The 16,845-nt window shown below is 42.4% G+C and overlaps 1 protein-coding gene across 1 annotated transcript in view; it reads left to right on the top strand.

Annotated features, from left to right (window-relative positions):
* LOC121457937 (phospholipid-transporting ATPase ABCA3-like) overlaps nucleotides 1-16,623 on the top strand; it is a 95,949-nt gene extending 79,326 nt beyond the window's left edge. The window contains exons 23-30 of the mRNA XM_041667023.1: nucleotides 920-1,095; nucleotides 3,994-4,119; nucleotides 4,322-4,516; nucleotides 6,851-7,038; nucleotides 7,682-7,852; nucleotides 8,198-8,388; nucleotides 16,017-16,090; nucleotides 16,483-16,623. Of these exons, the coding sequence (XP_041522957.1) occupies nucleotides 920-1,095; nucleotides 3,994-4,119; nucleotides 4,322-4,516; nucleotides 6,851-7,038; nucleotides 7,682-7,852; nucleotides 8,198-8,388; nucleotides 16,017-16,090; nucleotides 16,483-16,623 (1,262 nt within the window). The remainder of the gene's footprint in view (nucleotides 1-919; nucleotides 1,096-3,993; nucleotides 4,120-4,321; nucleotides 4,517-6,850; nucleotides 7,039-7,681; nucleotides 7,853-8,197; nucleotides 8,389-16,016; nucleotides 16,091-16,482) is intronic.
* Nucleotides 16,624-16,845: the final 222 nt, after the last annotated feature.

Below are 16,845 nucleotides of genomic sequence, written 5' to 3'. Positions count from 1 at the left end.
GCTGGCTCAGGGCTGCTCTTGAGGCCACCACCTTTTAAAGAACTAGTAAGCTCTCTCTTAGAATGACAGGCTTTCACTATTTTGGTGGGGCCAGCCAGCAATGTCCTTCAGCTAGTAAGCCTTTCCTTCGGGTTCTTAAAGGTCTCTTGGTTACTGGCTGTGCTCTGAATTTAAGTGTACCCTTGGTTTGGTCCCTGATCTAGAAAGGCCACTAGATATAGAATATAGCTAGCATAAAATGCCATGGATCTGGCGGGACCAAGGGACTTTTTTTTTTTTCTCATAGTGTAGCAGATTCCTCTGGGGTGGTGTTTAAGGCACATGGCAGGAGATGGAATGATGATATACCTGAAAGCTAGCTCTCTTTAAATCAATCCAGGTAAGCTCTGCCCACTTCTGGGAGTAGAGAGAGCAGCTAAGCTGAAGAACTGTGTTAACTGGATATACCACTCTTGGCTGGTGCATTTCTCATTCAATAAAATGGTTCTATGGACTCTGTTTTACCTGCTTACTTTCTTTTTATTTGACTTTATGTGTGGCCCAATGTTCAGTCTTCTGATAGGGTTCCCAAGAGAGTCTTTAGAACAATATGGAAACGGGTATTTGCTCCCCACCTTCTCCTTGCCTGGGGGTGTTTCTTCTGTGTGCTGGTATGCCGTCTTCTGGAATGGGAACTGAGATACATTCCATAGCCTTACATTTCTCTCAGTCTCTCAGTATGGATTTTTATTCAGGCCCACAGAACACAGAGATGTCTCATCCTTATTTTTATGTTTTGTGGGTTACTGCAAAAACATTTCTGCTAATAGCTGACAGCTGATCTGCTCATGAAGGGGAGTGAAGGCAGGGATCTCCAACTCAAGCACCATGGTGACATCTCATTCTGCTAACATTCTTGTGTTGGTCTTCTCGCCATCAGTTGATATTTCTGTATACAGTATGAGCCAAACCTCAATTGGAAGACATGTGATTGCCATGGCTGCCACAGGAGCGGCTTACCTCTTCCTCATTTTCCTTCTGGAGCTTACCTCATGGAATTTACAAGCATTTGTATATCGCTGTGTTTTTTTTGGAATTTATAAGATATTTAGTAAGGTAAGTAACAGAATGTAGACCTTAAGGTACTCGTTTTTAAACATACCTTTATTGAAAAACGGTTTTTTCCATACCATATATTCTGATCATTGTTTCCCCAGATCCTCCCCACCCACCCAACTCTATGTCCTTTCTTTCTTTCTATCTTAGAAAACAACAGCCAAACAAACAAACCAGAATAGAACAAAAAAAAGAAGAAACACAAACACACACACACACAACCCATAAAATCACAAAATCGGAACCTATATCATACAAACAGAAGGCCATAAGACAAAATATACCTGAACAAAGCAAAAACTGAGACCAAAAAACCTACAAAATACCTGCCTGTGAGTTCATTTTGTGTTAGTTATCTCCTGCTGGGCACAGGGGCCTGCCCTTAAGTGTGGTTTATATACCCAGTGAGACTCCATTAGAAAAAACTAAGTTTTCCTTTGTAAGTGGGCGTCAGTTGGAGATAGCTTCTTGATTAGGGATGGAGCTCATGTCCACGTCCCCCTCTTGGTGCTTGCATGCTGTCTCACATGTGCAGCAGGCCCTGCGCATGCTGCCACAGTCGCTGGGAATTCATATGCGTGTCCATCCTGTTGTGTCTAGAAGGCTTAATTTCCTTGGTGTCATCTATTCCCTTTATCTCTTACAGTTTTTCTGCCTCCTCTTCCACATAGCTCCCTGTCTTAGTGTTCTATTGCTGTGAAGAGATACTATGACCACAGAAGCTCTTACATAGGAAAACATTTCATTGTGGTGGCTTGCTTACAGTTCAAAGGTTTAGTCCATTATCATCATGATGGGAGGCATGGCGGCATGCAGGCAAGAAGTAGCTGAGAGTCCTTTATCTTGAAGGTAACAGGATGTGGCCTAGACACTGAGCAGTATCTTGAGCATATATGAGACCTCAAAGCCTGCCTCCACCAAGTATATCCACACCTACTCCAACAAGGCTACAGCGCCTAATAATGCCACTCCCTATGAGCTTATGGGGGCCAGTTACATTAAAATTACCACAGGGTCCATTTTTATTCAAACCATCATATTCCCTGAGCCCTTAAGGGAGGGGTTTGATGCAAACATACTATTTAGGACTGAGTGTTTCAAAAATCTCTCAGTTTGCACACTGTCCTGATGTGGGTTAGAGTTAACTCTTAAAATGAAAAGTGCGTTCATACACGCTTAATTCCATTACTGGATTGATCATTATGACCAGAACACCTGATGGAACAACTGGAGGAAAGATTTGTTTGCTCATGGCTTCAGAGGCTCCACTCATGGTTGCTTGTCCCCATGTGCTTGGGCGGAGCGTCATAGCAGCAGGAGAGTATGGCTGAGGATCCTGATTTGAACCCTAGGGTGAAGAAGCACAGGATGAAACAAAAAAGGGGGGCCAAGTCCAAGGACCTACTTCCTTCAGCTCAGTTCTCCTTCTTGGTTTCCAAATCATGCCACATCCTGGGGACCAAACCAGTGGAAAACATTTCATACTCAAATCATAGCAGTGGATCAAGAAAATCAATCTATGTTGACTGACATCTACATGAATCAGAAGTCTACATAAAATGTCAGTTTTGTGATTTTGTTGTAATGCATTGATTATTATTGGAATTTTTCCTTTGAATAATTTGTATGTTAGATGCACATTTCCTCCCCCATCAGTCCATTTGTCCCAATTTTACTCTGGCTTTTGTAAAAGTTCCCAAGTTGCCAATCCATAGAACACACATTCAAGTGTAAGGCCATGTGATAGGTATTCTCATCCACAGCATGCCTCAGATGTATGCACAGGGCTTGTTACACTATAAATTGCTGGTCTACACCATGCCTCCTGTGTTTCTGATGTAGTAAATTTAGGGTATACTTTGAAAATTTGCTTATGTAACATGTCCCCCACTGGTTCTTTTGCTGCTTAGAGAAATGAATATTGGAATTAAGTGAGGCATAGAAGGCAGGAGTTTCCAGGCTGTGTCCTATAGTTTGGGAAGACACAATAATACAGACTCAGCCTTGAGGACACCATTAGAGGCAGCTTGGTGTCCAAAGCTGATGGGAGTTTCCTATTCAGAATGAAGGAAGAAATACCTAATGGTGGGGCATAGCCTCAGGACTAGGGAATCAGGCCAAACCAGTAATAGCTGGCCAGCACCAGAAGTATTGCTCCTTAGAAGTAAAACCTGATGCTCAATTCCAATCTGTCCCTCAAGTACCTACTGCTGCTCAGTGTAGCAGTGCATGCTGCCAGAACTCAGCTTCCTTAGGTCTCGCAGGAGAGGTGAGAGGAGGAGTTCATGGATAGTCCAAAGAAAGGGCCCCAGGATGGGCACCACAGCAGAGACCAGACAGATAGCAGTCACGGGAATGAGGGTTTTGATATTAAAAAGTATAAAATACTGAAACTGTATCCTGTAGGAACCAAACTAAGATCTGGCGAATGTGTAATACTTAAGGGGGTAAATTCAAGACATGGGGTAGGGGCAGCTCAGGCGGTGAAGCAGGGGCTGTTCAAAGAGCTGCAGATGGATACCTCAGGTCAAGACCCGGGTACAGAGTCAGGGAAATCCTCACAGACGCCAGGAGAAGGACTCGTTTGCTTACAATTTATTTTTGTATATTTGATGTTTGTTAGAAATTTGTGGTTTATCCCCCACTTACTCTTTTTTATTATATTTTACTTGATTACCCTTGCTAGGGCCTTGTCAATATCTCTAAACCACCAAATTTTGTTTTTTTTTTAAATTTTACCTTTCCTTCCTCCCATTCTTTCTTTTTTCTTTTTGATATATTTTATCCATTTCACTGATCTCCATCTGAAACAATCCTCGTTTAACCTTCATGAATTCATCCAGTCTAGAGCAGATGCTCAAGCAGTATCTACCATCCATTCTCATCTTCACAATACAGGCTAGACTGTCCCAAGAGTTATCCGCGGAATCTGAAGATGAAGATGTACAAAATGAAAGGGAAGCTATCCTGCAGCATCCTCAAGAGTCCCTGAACTCTACTGTGCTCATTAAGGAGCTTGTAAAGGTAATGTTTTTCCAGGGCCAGCGCATGGCTCCATTCCCCAAGATGAGCACCAAGGAATCACTGTGGGCCTTTTGGATCTATGCCTGTTCTCCAAGAAGGGTTCTTCTGTCTGAAGTACTGTGGTCTGTAAAGGTTTGAAACTGTGTGTCTGACTCATCCGAATACATAGTTCCATGTATTTTGTATTTTCTTTGTTTTTAAGATATATTTTAAAGTGCCACCCATTCTGGCTGTGAGAAATATCTCTGTCACCATCCAAAAGGAGGAGTGTTTTGGATTGCTTGGACTAAATGGAGCTGGAAAAACTACTACCTTTCAAATTCTGACTGGAGAAGAGGTTGCTACGTCTGGGGATGTGTTCATTGAAGGCTACAGCATCACAGAAAATATCCGAAAGGTATGCTAGTGTACAGTCTGAAGGTGAGAAGCATGTTGCCTTCGGGGTGCAGACGGGAGGCAAATGGCAGGAGCCCTCAGAGAGGACTGGTGACAGGTATTGAGATGATTCAATGCATTCCATCGGATGCTTCTGGAAAGAGAAGGAAAATGTAAGGGGACACATGGAGGTATGAAGGGCAGAGTCCTCTGAGTGACGTGCAACCTCTCAGCAGCCCCTCTAGCACACCACACAATGTGCCTGGTGTGTGCAGACATCCATTAGACTCAGAGTCTCCAGCCTAGTGTCTAAGAAGAAACTTGACAAAACTCTGAACGAGATGTGCATGGTGGTACATGCTTTTAATGCTAGCACTCAAAAAGCAGAAGCATGTGGATCTCTGGAGTCCTAGGCCAGCCTTGTCTACACAGTAAGACCTGTCTTACTGGGAACCAGCTGACACCCCAAATTAAGGCCCTGAGAAAGTGAAACATGAATCACTACTTAATCTGGCACAAAATTCCAGGGCAGGGCTGAGGAGATGGCTGTGGTTCAGGTGCTTGTCATGCAAACCTACCATTCTGAGTTCGGATACCCAGAACCCGGTAACAGCCAGATACAGCAGGATGCTCCTATGCAGTCCCAGCATTCCTATGACAAGAAGGCAGAGATGGGAGAATGACAGCTAGCTGAGTGTATACAGTGGTGAATATCAAGATAGCCAGCCTCAAATAAGGTAAACGTTGTCCACTGACCTCTGTGCAAATTCCCATACTCGTATGCATGCAAGCACATAGACACCCAGACCCAGACATAACAACTTCAGTGTAGGAACTTTGGGGGAACCAATATTGGGGCAGGAGAACTGCACCTTTAATGGTGAATTGCTGGTAGCTTGGGCAGAGCAAATCTTAACACTTATAGAACTTCAACAGGAAGCTGGTCGTTTGGCTGGCACTTCTGTATTTCTGTGAATTTTATCTCCTTGGGTTCAATCAGGTTCTTAGTGTGACTGGCAGAGAAAAATCCCTTGGACAGCCTGCAGGAGGAAGGAGACAGGAACCAATACACAGAATGTTCTGTCCTTAAGAAGTTTGCACATAGGTGGAGTTATTCAACCAGAGCCTGAAAGACCAGGACGAAGGAAATGATCAACTCCAACAAGCTCCAGCTATTAGTCCCACCTAAAGGAAGAGGAAAAATCAAGAAGCATCTAATAGACCATGCTGATTGATGAAGCTACTACTTCAAGCATTATTTTGAATGTAATTGAAGAGAATAGACACCCTTGCCTTGTCCCTGATTTTAGGATTTGTTATTTTTTTTGTTTTTCTAAGAATGCACCTTTAATAGGATAATTGAAATAATCCATGCTTATCTTAGATATATGACCTAGCTCTCAAATTACGAAACAACTCAGCTGAGGTTATTTCCTGCCTCCCTTTCATTATTATGCAGCTGTGCTTGACATTTATTGAAAAATTCATGTGAACCAAGAAACTTGTAAAGTATGTTGTTGTATTGAATACCATACCTGTTGAAGCAGGTATAGAAATAGCTACACCTGCAGAGGTGTCTTCTAATTCATAATGCTTTGTCAGCTGTAGTTAACCTATGTTAACCTCAGTCTCTATAGTCATCTAAGTCCCTCCCTAGTACTTCCTATGTCTCTCTATATGTCCTGGATCCTCCAAAACCTCTATGGCTAATTCTGGTCAGCTAGTAGCTAGCTCTGCCCTCTGTTTTCTTGTCAGTCTCAGGAGTATCAGAGTGAGATCAAAATACCCACAACACTCCTCTCATCCATTAATCACCACACGGAAGAATTCGGGGTCTCCTTAGACCTAGCCTAGACATTGCTGATTGTCCTCCCACCTCCATCGCAGGCTTCAGTCTCGATAACCTGGTGTTCCTTGGGACAGAATAATAAAGGTGTGTTAGTGAACAATGCTCCAAATTTCAAAAGTATTTATTTACTTTTTGAGCATAGACTTCACACTACTGATTAACCTTACCAAGACTATAGGTTAGGAAATGGTAGTCCGGCCTCCTCCAGGCAAATATCCTTGTATTGCTCTAACTCTAATGTCAGTTTATAACAGTTATCCTGGGCACATGCACCTTCATGCATGAAGTTCTTCATGCCTTAGAGTTCTAATACATGCAGTCACCCCGGCCATGGTGATCCTGTGACCACTGGAAGATACAAAGTTCTTTGCTAGAAGGGCATCAATTTGTTCCCAGGCCATAGGTCAGAAAACTTTGAGGTTTTTTTTTCCCCAGTGGTATTCATATTCACTGTGTGATGCTCAGTGAGGTAGTTGTCTTATCTCTATCAATGTTGTCTTATTTTAGGTAAGGTCAAAAATTGGCTATTGTCCACAGTTTGATGCTTTGCTGGATTTCATGACCCCTCGGGAGATCTTGACAATGTATGCCAGGGTGTGGGGGCTTCCAGAGAACAGTATTAGACCCTATGTGGACAACTTGTTGGAAATGCTGTACCTGCAACCACAAGCCGAGAAGTTTATTTACACCTTGAGGTGAGATCACGTGCTGCTGCTCCCGTTGCGGCCGTATTCTGACATCTCCCATGTTTGGGATCTGACAGCTGTGGGATGGATTGCTACCTGTCTAAACAAGCTCTGTAACAGGCAGGCAAGGGCTGGAGTACTCAAGTGTTCTTCTGCAATGAAGCAGACCCTAGAAGCATCACACCGTTTTCTTTTCTTTTTTTTTTAATGATAAATTCTCAGGCCTGGTCCAATTTGAATTCTACCCAGTGAACTAGACAAATGAGTGTTTCTCTTCCTGCCTTGCTGTGGCTCTTTGTCTCCTCATAAAGGGCAAGGATAAGGTTCTCTGTGTTGCTCTGGCTGACTGCTATGTAGCTCATATGTTAGAAAATCCCAAGGAACTACAAGAATAAGAATCTGAATTCAACTGATAATATAGCTAAAAAATAAATGGAACAAGCAAAAGTCATCATTCTGCATTGCAGATGAAAGCAAATTTCTGTGTACAGTTGGGTTTGGTCTCATGTCCCAGTACAGTCACGTGTAATCAGCATTTTTCTTCCCTGTAACTAAAGTCCAAGTGCTAATTTGATATGTTACCTACTAAATTATTGTACTATAAAGCTATCTGTGCTTCCACTTCTCTTTCCCTCCCTTCCTCACTCTGAAGTGGAGGAAGCAAACGCAGGCTGAGCACTGCTGTCGCCATAATGGGGAAGTCGTCCGTCGTCTTCCTAGATGAGCCGTCCACTGGCATGGACCCATTAGCCCGGCGCAGGCTCTGGAACACAGTGATAAGGACGCGAGAGAGTGGCAAGGTCATCATCATAACCTCTCACAGGTGTGGCTCACAATGGGCGAGGGCAGAATTCTATGGCTATGAGGAGGAAATGCCTGGGGCCAGGAATAGTGTATAGAAAACTTGCCTGAGTATGTGAGCTTCTTAGCATTTAATCCTAAGAAATGTTTGAATATGTAAGGGGAAGATATTTATGAGCTGTTCCATTTGAAGAGCTGGTCCTCTCCTGTTCTGAATTTTAAAATACCTCCATTCCCTATGGCCCTAATAACTGGCCAACGAGAATTATCTCTTCAAGAGGCTCACAAAACATTGGGTATTTGAATGTCCTCTAACATTCAAATAACATAGTTGTGCCTTATGTCCTCTGGCATCTTGCTTTTCTAGTATGGAGGAGTGTGAAGCTCTCTGCACCAGGCTGGCCATCATGGTGCAGGGAAAGTTTGTGTGCCTGGGGAGCCCTCAGCATCTCAAGAACAAATTTGGCAATGTTTACATCATGAACGTCAAGTTCAAAACTGACACTGGTGACGATGTAATAAAGGATTTTGAAGAATTTATTGCCCAGGTTTTCCCAGGTAAGTTGGGTCAGGTTAACTTTGCCGGGTAAGTCATGTCTGTTGTCTGACCATCTGTGTGCTGTCCGTCTCTAACCATGGTTTCCTGTGAGGCTTTTGTATGTCTGACACCTAATAATAAGTTCTTTGGAAGAGGTTTGTGCCTGTAGCTGTTTCTGTTTATGCAAGTGTTCAAAAATGGTAAGAATTTGTCAGTCTCGTGTGTGAACGAGAAGTCATAGAATTTTTAAAAAATATTTATTTATTTATTATGTATACAATATTCTGTCTGTGTGTGTATGCCTGCAGGCCAGAAGAGGGCACCAGACCTCATTACAGATGGTTGTGAGCCACCATGTGGTTGCTGGGAATTGAACTCAGGACCTCTGGAAGAGCAGGCAATGCTCCTAACCGCTGAGCCACCTCTCCAGCCCGAAGTCATAGAATTTAAAGTTTGAAGGTTTGGGTTTTGTTTTTAAGCAATTCCAATTTTTTAAAATATGATCCATATCAGTCTACTCGGACTGACTCCCATAGCACAATACCACAGAGTGGGTGGCTTAACCGGCATTTATTTTCTCACAGCTTTGGGGGTTGAAAGTCCAAGATCAAGTCTCCAACAGCCCTGGTGTCTTCGAGACCTCTCTGGCTTACACTGCAGACAGCATCTTCCCACTTTATTCTCATAGGCTGTTTTCTGTATTTTTGCGTTTCCCTGGTGCCCTGGTGTCTAGTTTTGTTTTTTTCTTTTTTTTTTTCCCCAAAGGCTACCAGTCCCAGTGGATCAGCAATGTCACACTTAAAACCTCATTTAGACTCAGTTACCTCCATAAAGGCCCTATCTCCAAAGTCTCCTGGGGAGGTGGGACTTCAGTGCATGCATTTTGAAAGAGATAAAAAATTCAGGCTATAACATAATCTGTGAAAAATATTAAGTATTTTTGTCTTGTATTAAGAATTATAACTCTTGCTGGTGGTGGTGGTGCACGCCTTTAATCCCAGCACTCAGGAGGCAGATGCAGGCCTCTTGTGAGTTCGAGGCCAGCCTGGTCTACAAGAGCTAGTTCCAGGACAGCTAAGGTTACTGCATAGAGAAACCCTGCTCAAAAAATAAACACAGACAAACAAACAAAAAATTGTAACTCTGACCATTTGCTGTCTCAGCCAGGATATGGTTTTGAAATGGAAATGAGTATGTTTTCTTTCAAGAATTTCTGTTCTGATGTTGGTTGCTCTTAAAAATCTGATAACTCAGTGGTGACAAGAAATTTTATAAATGTTATGACTCTAATAAAGTATTCATTTGATAAGAAAAAATTTTTAAAAAGTAATTCCGTTTGGTACGTTAAATCCAACAAGAACCGGTCTGCTAGCCACATGGTGCAGTGCAGACCGTAGATGCTACTTTTGCTTCCGGTTTCTCACCGCACTCTCCCAAACTTAAAAGCACTCTCCGATCAAGGATTCTCCCACCTGTGGACTTTATCTTCATCTCCACCTTATTGGGCGGAGCAAAACAATAACAGGAGTCCCTCTAGGGTTAAGCTGAGGATTTGGAATTGTACAGTCTGAAGCCATGGGAAATAACACAGGAGAAGCTGGGATCACTAAGTAAGTGAAGGCCAGCAGGGCAGCTGTGGGAGTAGGCGTGTGGTCCTGGGCCATGGTGATAATGATGTGGTATGGGAATGCAGGTAAGAGTTAAAGATCTGCTTATGTGCCCATTCGCAAACATTTTTGAATACTCAACAAAGTTTTATTTTCTGTGGTGCCTTGTGGTCCAAGAAGTTGATTTGCTGTTAGCTCTTCTGCTTATTGTGGCACTTGACAGAGGAACACCAAATACTAACCCCCACTAAGGATGTGGACACACATATCTTATGGGAATGTGGGCTTGAGAAAGGCCTTGAGTGTAAGCCCTTCCTTATATGATTCTTGAGTAAAGTATGAGTAGATATTAATCCTTAAAAATAAGAAATAACCCTTAGCCAGAGGGCAGTTGAGTAAGCATTTCTTGTGGGGTTACCACAAGAAAGCGTGTAGTAATAGGGGCGGCGGGGCTGCGTTCCCAGCACCCCGGCCGCCTGCACGGCTAGCTTATGCCCCGAAATAACAACACACAAACTGTATTCATTTAATTACTGCTTGGCCCATTTCTATCTAGCCTCTTCTAAGCTAATTCTCACATATTAACTTAGCCCATTTCTAATCATCTGTGTTGCGCCCCTAGGTGCGCTTACCGGGAAGATTCTAGCCTATGTCCATCCTGGGTCGGAGCTTCATAGCGTGCGTCTGCCCAGGAGCCAGGAGCATGGCGTCTCTCTCAGGTGTCTGCTCCCGAGAGGAGAGCTGTCGAGTCTGAGCTCACTTCCTCTTCCTCCCAGCGTTCTGTTCTGTTTACTCCTCCCACCTATCCTCTAACCAATAAAATGGGCCAAGGCAGTTCCTTTATTAGCCAATGACCTTCCTCCACCAAAAGCGGATGCTTTTAGCATATAAGTTTTATATAAACTCAAGGAAATTTAAATAACCATATATTTGTTTTATAAAAAAATGTCAGAAATAGAATGATTCTTGTCTTCAATATAGATTTTATCTCTGAAAAGCATTGTGGATAAAATTAATCTAGAATCTTATAAAATTGTAACAAAATGTTTTAATGAAATAATAGGCTCAAAAATAAAGTATTTTCCCTCTTAGCCCCAAAGATAACATATTAATAACAGGAAGGAAAAACATAAAAGAAATAAAACAGAAAAATAAGCTGTAAGAAAATATAAATCCTAGAAGCTAACAGCCATGCCTTTGCTGGGATCTGAGGTGATGCCTTGGGCTGTCTCTGGGGAGCACATGCTGAGAGGGCCACATAAAGGCAGGGCCTTCAAAGTGGATAAAAGTCAGTCCTCCACAGCATCTTCTTCCAAGCAGAAGAAAGCACAGCTCTGCTCTGGAGGAAAGTGCGCCTTAGCCAGGCTTGGATTAGAAGGATCGGAAGAGCATGTGGCAGAGCTCCCTTGCTGCTGTCTGTTAATAGATCCTAGAAGACTCTCAGCTGTGAAGCTACAAGCATTTTGCCCTACTCCACTTCCTACATTCCTAAACTACAAGGCAATTCATCTCCCACAGGCACAAGGAATTGGCAAGGTTGTGGTTGATCTCCGCAGAAAGCGCTGCCAGTGAAAAGCAGAAACCCTGGCATGATGGAAGCACAGTGCAATAAAACAGAAAGACATTACCTCACAACGTGCCACAAGTGGGATAGGCACCATAATAGAAGAACAAAGAAACTGGCTGACGAAACAATAGAAGGATCTACAGGACAGCCAACAGCCTTGGAGAGGATTTTCTCAGCAAAGTTTCGTAAATACTTAACTAAAGAATAAACAACATGCAGTGTGCAAAGGAAATGGATATTGCAGAAGAGAACAACAGGGAAAAACAAACTAATGTATATATGGATCTGTGGGAAAGTGAAGTAAGGCAGGGACAGGCCAGGGAAGCTGGTCACAAAGGGAGTGAAGTCAGCAGAAGAGAAGCAGTACTGAAACTTGTCAGTCGTGTTCCTGAAGCCAAAGAAGACAGACCGAACATGAAAGTCAAGCGCCAAGGCATATTCTAATGAAATCACTGCCCTTTAGTATAGCTCACTCTGTAGACCAACAGCCAAGTAAGTCAGTGACAAGCAGAAGAAAAGCAGAATGAATAGATCAAGCATGTGTGCATGTGTGTGTGTGTCTCACTGTATGTTCACATGTGTGTATGCATGAGGAATCCAGAAGAAAACCTCAGATATCCTTCCATTCGAGCCACCCATATTACATAGGTGTGTAGTGTATGTTTTTGTCATGTGGGTATGTGCTCCTATACATGCAAGTGTATGTGTACGTACATGTGACTGTGGAGGACAGAGGTCGGTGGAGTCCTCAGGTCAGTGAGGTCCTCAGTTGCTCTCTGACTTTTGAGGCAATGCCTTTCACTCAGTATGAAGCTTCCCAATTTGACAAAACTGACTCTAGGAATAACCTGTCTCTGCCCTGCTAGCACTGGGGTGACAGCATAGGCTAGCACTCCCAGCTTTATGTGGGTGCTAGGGATATTAACTCAGGTCCCCATATTTGGGCAGCACTCACTTTCTTGACTGAGCCATCTCCCCAGACATGGTGTTTTGTTATTGCTATGTCATAATCTCTTACTGGTTTAGACCTCACCAAGACCAAGTAGGCTAGGCTGGTTGGCCAGTGAGCCCCAGAGATTCACCTGTCTTTACCTTTCCAACACAGGGAATTAGAAGTGAATGCCACCACACCTAGGCTTTTATGTGGGTTCTGGGATTCAAGCCTAGGTCCCCATGCTTATGCAGCAAGCACTTTACCAACTGAGCCATCCTCCAATCTGTTGCGGGAGAATTGTTTTTATTTTGTCAATCATGTTTTAAAATATTTATTTATTATGTATACAATGTTCTGTCTGTGTGTATTTATTATGTATACAATGTATACAAGCAGGCCAGAAGAGGGCACCAGACCTCATTACAGATGGTTGTGAGCCACCATGTGGTTGCTGGGAATTGAACTCAGGACCTTTGGAAGAGCAGGCAATGCTCTTAACCAATGAGCCATCTCTCCAGTCCGTCAATCATGTTTTAAATAAATGCTGATTGGCCAGGCAGGAAGTATAAGCAGGTCACCCAGACAGGAAGTAGAGGCAAGGTGATGAGAACAGGAGTATTCTGGGAAGAAGGAAGCTCTTCCCCCATTCCAGCCCAGACCACCGAAGAAGCAGCATGTGAGCTGCCCTGTTGAGAAAGGTACCGAGCCATGTAGCTAACATAGATAAGAACAATGGGTTAATAAAAGCTACAAGAGCTAATAAGAAGCCTGAGCTAATGGGTCAATCAGTTTATAAGTAATGCAGACTCTCTGTGTGATTTTCTTTGGAGCTTGCCAGCTGTGGGGTACTGGGCAGGACAGAAACCCTAACAAGCAGGCCCTCCATGTTACACAAATCTTTGACAAGAATGTTTTAAAACAACAGCTTGTAAATATATTTAAGAAATGCGGGGAAGAAAAAATGGAAACAAAAAATTTTAACCCCAAAATGATCTTAAGGATTCAGAGTCACAAAAAAAAACAGGCACCGGGCTGTGGTCATTCATGCCTGTTATCCCAGCATCCGGGAAGCAGAGACAGGTATATCTCTGTGAGTTTGAGGCCAGCCTGGTCTACAAAACTAGTTCCAGTTCAGGCTCCAAAACTACAGAGAAACCCTGTCTCAAAAACAAAAATCCAGGCATTATTGTTCCCATAAGTTCTTTCTGAAGAATATGCAGGTGAAAATTTTCAGATTAATTGAAAATGTTGGAGAAACATCTGCATAAGAACTAATGGTGAGTATTGGGCTGGGTTTATTCGGTAGTACACATTTAAAATTGAATGCCAGCACCAGGGAGGCTGAGGCAGGAGGACTGAAAGTTCAAGACCAACCTGGCCTACACAGTGAGAACCTTCCTCATTCTGAACAGAAAACAAAAGGCCAGACCAGTGGTTCTCAACCTGAGTCCTGACTCCTTTGATGATCGCTTATCAGACATCCTGTATATTAGATATTTATATTATGACTCATAACTAAAGATGGATGTTATAAGTAATTCTACACTAGCTCAGAACTGAGTATAATAAAGGGTTCTCTGTTCAGGGATAGACTTACAGATCACAGTCCTCTGCTTGAACAGGGAACCGGAACTGAATCCAGCACTGGAGAGAGAACGAGCACAGGCAAGCTTTACGGCTGCATTTATAGCATAAGAGACCACACCCAAGTGCACTGATATCTTAAAGACGATTGGCTGAAGGAATTCCCACAGCACATAACAATAGCAAAATTACAGTTATGAGGTAGCAATGAAAATAATTTTATGGTTGGGGGTTACCACAACATGAGGAGCTGTATTAAAGGGTCTCAGCTGGGGGCTTGAGAACCACTGGGCTAAATGAATGCTCTCTGTCTAATCACATAGCATATAATTGATAAATGTTTTAGTAATACATATGATAATTTTAAATGAATGCAAACAATATAAAACCCTAGCCCCATATTCTCTCACTAACCCAATATTTGGCACTTGGGAGTTAATTTTTTATTTAAGTGTTTGGTTTTGTTCAGCCAGTTTACAGTATCTTCCTATGTAAACAGATTCTCCTGTCATCTTCCACGGTAGGCACTTGTCTCCACAGATGCTGCCTTAGTCATTTGTTCAGTGTTTGCCTATCACAGAACACACATATTCAAGAAAGAGTCTCATTGTGAATGGTGGGGGCAGCATCTCTGCAGTTCTCTGTATCTTCAAATGTAAGCTGAAATTTGACTTAAAAAAATACTGAAAAGGGCAGTGACCCAGAAATTCCATGTCTAGAAACAGACTGTAAACATTTAAATCACCTGTGCTAAGGGTTAGATTTAAAAAAAAAAGATAATCGCAACATTCTGATATAAGAAACAACTCTCAGCAGTCAAATGAAAGTAAAGTATAGGATATTAATATACTGACTGGTGCAGAAAAGATAATGAGTTAACTATGACGATATGAATGCCATGAATAAACCTTTTAAACAGTGTTCAATGAAGGAAGGATTAGAAACTTTACCCAACTGGGCTTAAAATATAGATCGGGGGTAGATGACTTATCTACCAAGTAGGAGGACTAAAAATGGGCAAAATCAAACCATTAAGATAAAAACAAAAGAAAATAATGTATAATGGGTTGTTTTACTCAATTACACTGAAGACACTGGAGACATTTTATTGGGGCAGAGGCTGGAAGGTGTCATGTGGGAGCAGCTGCTTTGTTATTATTTGACCTGAATGGGAGGCTTCCTGTGTGTTGATTTCAAATAATTAAGTTCTGTGTTTGAAACATTATATAATAAAAAAAATGTGTGTCAATGCATCCTTTAGGGCTGATATTAAAGAAAATCCCACATCACTATAACTACATATGAGTTACTTTCAATTTTTAAATCCAAGTCAATTTATTCTACAAATACACAATTCAGATATAAACAAGTATGTGTTCAAAATTCATACAGGATACTGCTATTTTCTTTCTGATTGTACTAGTGAATTCTTACACACTTGTAAAACAAACTAACAGACTTTGGTGGCCTGTATGCTGTCTGGGTATTTCCTTTTATGTGGCAGCAAGATTGTATAATCACAAGAATATTGAGGCGGTGTCATCCCTGCTCCCCTCCAAAGCCACCATAGGAAGATGCATGACCAGGAGTACTTTGCCCCAGCCCACATTCTCAGCATTGGTTTAGCAGTAAAGACTCATGTTAATTTTAGGAGGACAAGTATCTAACATTAGACAAGTGAGTTGAACAATGTATGCTCAATAACTGCCTTGTATTCCATGACAATACAGTTTCCTCAGTAATAAATCTTCTGAAAACAGTAGCCATGCTGGCTCTGGTGGCTTGGATGAGAATGTCCCCCATAAGGCTCATGCTTTTGAACACTTGATCCTATCCACTTATGTTTAGACCCATTAGTTTCTTCACTGTATATACTACTATGTAGATGTAACATTATTTTGGAAGTTTTAAATGAAATTGGTAAGATCACTCACCTGTCCTATTTTTCTGCCCTAGGTAGTGAGCTGAAGCAAGAGAATCAAGGGATCCTTAATTACTACATTCCCAGCAAGGACAACAGCTGGGGAAAGGTGACGCCTGAAACCATGCACTTGTATGCACTAACGATAGGCAAGGACTAATGATGGGGAGTCTGGGGTCCAGGCAGTGGAATCGTGCCTAGCATTGTGAGGCAGGAGCACATTTATGTTGCTTTTCAAATACCTTTAGAATTTAGTTGCCTTTTATTTTTGCCCCTAAATCCCATGATTAGTCTCTGTCCATCGAGAGAACTGGACAGAGACCTGCCTGCTCTTGGTTTCTCAATTACCTGTTCCTCCATCTTTCCCCTCTTACCCTTCTGTCCTTCTGTCCTCTAGTGTGAGCCCAGGGGACCTTGGGGAGCAGAAGGAGAGACTTCTCTGGGTCGGGGTCTGGAGGGAACTTGTCAATGGTGACTGCATGTCTTCTGTTGCTGCTGAAGGTGTTTGGCATTCTGGAGAAAGCAAAAGAGGAATACAATTTAGAAGACTATTCCATCAGTCAGATCACCCTGGAGCAAGTCTTCCTGACCTTTGCCAACGTAGATAACCCAGAAAGTGATCATGCAAAAGTGGTGCCTTGAGATTCAGTTACAGCCAGCGATTAGGATGTCTTTATTCAACTCTACTTGGGTCTGGACAGGGGCATGTGTGTGTGTGTACATATAATTTTGTGTAAATATATTCACATAATAAAGATTTCCCTGTTGGAGAACATTTATCCCCTTCGTTATAGACTTAGATGAGTCACTTGTGAATATATTATGTATGGATTTAAAGCTGTTGCTGAAATACCCCCTTTTCCC

The sequence above is a fragment of the Microtus oregoni genome, unplaced genomic scaffold (assembly GCF_018167655.1).
Source record: "Microtus oregoni isolate MIOR12 unplaced genomic scaffold, Mior012 000016F_ref0000370, whole genome shotgun sequence".
NCBI lineage: Eukaryota > Metazoa > Chordata > Mammalia > Rodentia > Cricetidae > Microtus > Microtus oregoni.
This window is presented reverse-complemented; position numbering and strand designations above follow the sequence as displayed.